The sequence below is a fragment of the Etheostoma spectabile genome, chromosome 1 (genome assembly GCF_008692095.1).
Source record: "Etheostoma spectabile isolate EspeVRDwgs_2016 chromosome 1, UIUC_Espe_1.0, whole genome shotgun sequence".
Classification (NCBI taxonomy): domain Eukaryota; kingdom Metazoa; phylum Chordata; class Actinopteri; order Perciformes; family Percidae; genus Etheostoma; species Etheostoma spectabile.
This window is the reverse complement of record NC_045733.1, coordinates 18,496,419-18,502,197: the sequence shown is the minus strand read 5'-3', so window position 1 is coordinate 18,502,197 and position 5,779 is coordinate 18,496,419. Positions and strand designations below refer to the sequence as shown.

Here is a 5,779-nt window from a genome sequence, read left to right as displayed (position 1 = left end):
TGTGCAGTGCTGTGAAGCAATTTGTTACATAGCGAGACTTTATTTAATGCGATACTTCCTGACGCTGAAAATTGCAAGGGTGGTTTTTAAGTTTAAATTTATTTATTAGACATTTAAATATCTACCACAATGAAAAATGTCACATCCATGTTTCAGACAACATTACACAGCAGAGCATAAAATTACTTGTCTTCTCAAGCTCTGACAGATTCATCTTCTCCTGTTTCAATCTTAGTATTTCCACTCTGTCAGAGCAGGAGGCACCTCTCACCTCTGCTCAAGCCTAATTTTACACCTTTTAAGATGCCTCTTAAAGGACAAGACAGACATTTCAGATTGAAAGCCAGCTGGAGACAGAAGGAAAACAAGAAAGAAGAAATAATACTGCTCCTCAGATCTCTGCAGGGTAAATCCAGGCAGCTAGCTAGACTATATGTCCAATCAGTTTTCTGTTGCACCACTAAAACAACCTTTGAACGTACACATTCCACCAAAATAAGTTCCTTCTCGAAGCTATTTTGCAGCGCCACCATGGCTCGCTTGGTGCTTAGCACCGCCCAAGACAATTGCGATTGGTTTAAAGAAATGCCAATAAGCCAGAGCACGTTTTTCTCCCATCCCGGATTGCTGTGTGGACTAGACAGACCCTCCTCTGCAGGTCTGGCAATGTGAGACTACTCTGATGTTAACATTTGAAAACTTGAGTCAGCAGGCTAGCAGAGTCGGCAGTGAACTGGCAACCTGGTTTCCAGGGACTCATAACCACATGCCATCACCGGCCAGCGTCAATCACATAAAGCTAAACAAATATTTGTAAAATAGACAATTCAGTAAATTTGGCAGAGCTAATGAAGGGCGACTGGGAAGGTTGCACCTTCTTATTGGAAGGTAAGCTGACCATTTCTTGTAGTGTAGCGAAAGGCTTCTGGAATAAAACCAAACTAACTTCTAATTGTTTGACATACAGGTGATCTAAAACACATTACTGCTGGCAACAGCTTAAAAGTAGTCATACAGGATATGTGTGGGGTTCATAATAATCACTCTTTATCATAGAAAACTAATAATCACATGTTCAGTAATCTCGTTTTGATTAAAGTCCTTCATTGTTGCACCCCTCATGTGAGCTGCTCATAAGCCAAATACAATGTCGAGACCAGGTAAATTTAGTACCTTCAAAACACATTTACTGCTTGTGTTTGTATGTCAGTTGCCACAAAATAAGGCCACGTGTTTTTAAAACAAGTTTATTAATCAATATATAAACTCAGGACACACTTGGAATACAGTCAAAGTCTGTTCTTTAAGTCTGTTTCTGAGGACTCTGGGACATGCATTCAAAACAAGGAGCAAAAGGTTTCCGACCTTCTCTCTCTCTTTCATTCTGTCTCTCTCTCAGGGCGCTTTCACAACTGTTTCGTTTAGTTCGGTTGAATTGCACCAGCATTTGGTGCAGTTTGTTTGGGCAGGATTGAATGCAGCAATTGCACTCAGGTGCGCACCAAAAGCGTACTAAACAAGCGTACCAAGACCTCCTTATTGGGGATGTTCTCTGTACGCTTTTTCGATGAAACTCTAGAGCGGTTAATTTGTGATGAGAACGTGATCCAACCTTGAACTGCACCAACTATATACTCCACAAGTTTGAGATAAATGGCTCCAGTAGTCAGGTGTGCTTTGCAATCTGCAATGCGGCAGAACATGCAAACTATAGCAGCTTCCAATGTTGCTCCCACAGAAATGGACAGCAGTCCAGCGCTCGCGGTCAAAACGCTCGCATCTCCGTTGTCAAACGCCTGTGAAGTCTCGGTCAGCACAGCAAAGCAGACGTAACGTCGCTCGTAAAACAATGTCTGATTAGTTAAATGAAATAAGATGGTTTGAGATGATGAGAGAGGAATAAGCACTAGTCCACACACAACATTCTTCCTGTATTTGCTTTCTTGTTTCCGCCCCAGACACCATCCGACCGATTGCTGAGTGAACATTCTCGCGTGATTTGTAATGACGCATTTTGCTTACTGGGAATTTTCAGGTGTGAAAACAAAACCGAACCAAAGGGAAATCTACAAACTCATCAACTGATTCAGACCAAAGCAAACAAACTATATAGGTTAATCTACCTACCAAAATATCAATGACGAAACCTGAGGTTGTTTCTCTTACCTGTCCCACAGGTAACACTGCATTCAGTCCATGAACCATATTTCCAGACGAAAACTGACACAGGGATGTCGTTGCCCTCTGAGACATCTCGACTAATTGTGTACTCGTACCGCACTCCCGGATTGGTCTCCTGAAAGAGAAGCTGTAACACACAAGACAATATCAAATACACAAAATACACCCCCCCCAAATTTTGACCATATACAGAAAACTTCCAACTATTTTCACTAAACTAAAAACTAATTATCTCTTTTGCATATTTCCTGTTTGTGTTTTCACCACATCTGAAAGACCATGAAGAGAAGATTAAAAAGCAAAAGCTTAATTTAAAGACCTTGTTTTTTGGGGGGCGTATTTGAGTGTGTTATATAGTTTTTTGTGTATTTATAAGATGCAGATGGCACTCTTCTCAACTGCTTGAAAACAGCTTGCCACATTCGTGTTTGAAATTCCTCAATTAATGATGTCATTGATTAAGAATGCCAGCCCAGTTTTTCAAATGTTCTGCCCATAGGTGCTGCCTGAGCAAGCACAGTCCGCCCAGTGACATGTTTACACATGATAGGCTCGTTCAAGATGAACTGTGCTTCGTCTGTAAAGTGGGCGAGAGCAGGGGGGCAGCAGCCGGGGGCCGTGACAAAAAGCTGCAGTGGTCCAATTCTGTTTCAATAAAATGTTATCAAACCCATATATCAGCTTGTACACAGTCTCCAGTTGTTTTTGTTCAGACAGAGTAGCTGTCAAAATGCTCTATATGCAATCTGTTGCTGATGTTAACTAACAACAGACTGTATATGATGTGTAATCTAAACAGATTTAGTCTCTCTGACTTCTAAACGTAACTATCAGCCACACAACATGTGTTCTGAACAAAATATGCCTTTAAATCAGTCAAATGGCAATTAAAATCCCTACGATTTAAAATCAATGAAAAGTTTACATTAAACGTCATCCTGTTGAATCTATTCAGCTGAGGGGCCAGTGTTTCCCAGTATGCCTTGGGTCCGCCTGGGTCTTGCAGTCGGTGAAAAACAACAACGCTGCCCTGTGTCTCGGAACCTTGCTCTCGTGAGGTTATCGTTGCCCACGTGTACGTGATGTCAGAGCAAGCAGGGATCAAATTGGACACAAATCTAACCGGCATGCGACGGGTGGGGATCGCCGGTGATCGATCCTATGCAGACCTGGCTCACCTCGAAGGAGCCTAGTGTTTGAATATAATAAATGTGTGTTGACTTCCCCGAGCAGTTAGGAGATTGGTGCCTTGCTCAAGGGCACCTTAGCAGTGCTCAGGAGGCGAACCGGCACCTTTCCACTTGAACTGGCGGCCCTTCAGTTCCCAAGCCAAGTCCACACAGACTGAGCTACTAGCGCCCCTCAATACTACTTAATGAGCTCCTTAAAAGTAACTGCTCATGCTACAGTTGGAATCAATGCAGTCTTAAGGCTTGTGTTTGAAAAGTAAGCAACGTTAAGCACTGCAAACCCCACCCGGAAAGCTCCCGGGATATCAGAAAATACTTTTTACTTTTTGTGATTGGAATGCAAGTAAACATCGCAAAGCAGTTCCTGTATTCGTGGAAAAGTTCAAGCAATCTTGGTGAAACACTTTGTATTATAAGAGATATGATTCCTTTCATTTCAGCAACACAGTATAGACCAACATACATACGGTTTTGTCCTGTTGTTGTTTTTTCTAATTTACATATGAATGAATGCATTGATGTCACAATTATCAGTTTGAGATACCTGATGTTAATTTACTGAACTGTGTTGCCACCACATGTGCTATGCTGACAGAAATTCACCTTGATTTCTTAAAAGGCAGTTTCAGTATTGATTTAGGGACAAGATACACTCAAAACATTACTGCTGTTACAGTAATCCGACCTGAATCCACAGTGGTTCCATGGTGGGCCCAGGAGACGTCAGGTTCTCCAGGTGTCCTGTCCTCTCGTAGGTGAATACTGTCCCGGCTGCCTTGTACTCTCCATTCCACTGGATCGTCCAGCCACCATTCAGAAAATACTTGTTGGGGTTGTCACTTCGCAGCGCCAAGAAATTCCCGGCTTCGGCCATTTCCTCAATGCGGATGTTCCAGGCTCTCTCTGGGATCAATCCAATGTCTACATAGCCTAAATTATATAAAAACAAGATGTTAATAAGTGAAATTGAAATATCCTGATGTACAGCTAACAAACAGTGGAGAAGACAGAGGAGACGAATGCCTTGGAAAGCTTAAGGCTTTTACAAAAAGGAAAAGGGGAGTGAGTGAGTATGTTTTAAATTGTCATCAATGTCAAAATATCTTCCACAAAGAGTTCTATTGCTAAACCCCAATTGTTAAGAAACATACCAAGTCCTTCAGTCTCCTCAAAGGTTCTCCTCACAGTTGTACAGGTGGAGCCGTTACCATGACAAACCCCACAGCGATCCTCTACAGCACTGGAGTCGATCACAAAGTCACAGCCTAGATTCTGCCACATACAAAACAAACTTCACAATGCATTCTAGAATATGATTTACAGTGATTACACAACCAAAGCGAGAGAGAGAGAGAGAAAGAGAGAGAGAGAGAGAGAGAGAAAGAGAGAGAGAGAGACGGTGTTGTCTTGTGTCGAATTTAACATTTCAGCAGAGGTGTTAATTTGAGCAGAGGTTTGGTGGCTTGACGGAAACGGTGAAGTAGGGGATTTGATTAGCGGGTGTATTTTGGCGACTTAATTAACCCGACCACGGGTGAGTCTGATGAAAACTGATATATCTGACCGGTTCAACTCTGAGATTTTCTCGCATTGCACAGCACTCTGAAGGAATAATCTCCGAAATTAGGCTACGTTATGTTCTGCCAGCTCACAGCTATTTAAAGGGCCCATGGCATGAAAATTTCATTTTTCACTTTTTTAACATTTATATGCGTTCCCCCAGCCTGCCTGTGGTCCCCCAATGGCTAGAAATGGCGAGCCCTGGGTATCCTGCTCTGCCTTTGAAAAAAACAAAAAAACAAATGAAAGCTCAGGTGGGCAATATTCCTCCACCTTGCCCCCCCTCTCTCCTCCTCAAGGAGGAAGGTCACAGCTCTATTGACCCAAGTATTCCTATAGTTCTTAGTAGTAACGACTTCATGAGCTTCTTTAATGATATAAGTATTACTTTTAGAAACAAAATTCACCAAGACCTGCCTTTAACCACCAACTTATCACTAAACTCAGGAACCAGCTGTAAAACCAGATATATGTTTAGACTGCTTTGCTTCACTCCATCTTTCTCAATTTAATTCACTTATTCCTTCATCTAAACCATCAACCTGCATCTTAGAACCCATCCCAACTAGGCTACTTAAAGAAGTTTTACACTTAGTCAACACTTCTCTACTAGTTATAACCAATCTGTCAGGCTATTTACCACAGTTCTTTAAAGTAGCTGTAATTAAACCTCTTCTGAAAAAACCTTGATCCAGATGTTTTAGCCAACTATAGACCTATATCCAACCTTCTCTCCATCTGTATGCAACCTCATCCCATTAATGCATGTTACTAACTCGCCTTCTTTCCTTTTCGAGGAGTCTTGTGCTTCTGCTCGAGGTTTCTGCCTCTTAAAGGAAGTTTTTCCT

At 42.0% G+C, this 5,779-nt stretch overlaps 1 protein-coding gene across 1 annotated transcript in view; it reads right to left on the bottom strand.

Moving 5' to 3' along the window:
- Window positions 1-5,779, bottom strand: part of adamts7 (a disintegrin-like and metallopeptidase (reprolysin type) with thrombospondin type 1 motif, 7) — a 71,133-nt gene that overhangs the window by 18,979 nt on the left and 46,375 nt on the right. The window contains exons 14-16 of the mRNA XM_032514138.1: window positions 4,523-4,643; window positions 4,057-4,301; window positions 2,167-2,308 (exon numbers count right to left, since the gene is read on the bottom strand). Coding sequence (XP_032370029.1) covers window positions 2,167-2,308; window positions 4,057-4,301; window positions 4,523-4,643 — 508 coding nt within the window. The remainder of the gene's footprint in view (window positions 1-2,166; window positions 2,309-4,056; window positions 4,302-4,522; window positions 4,644-5,779) is intronic.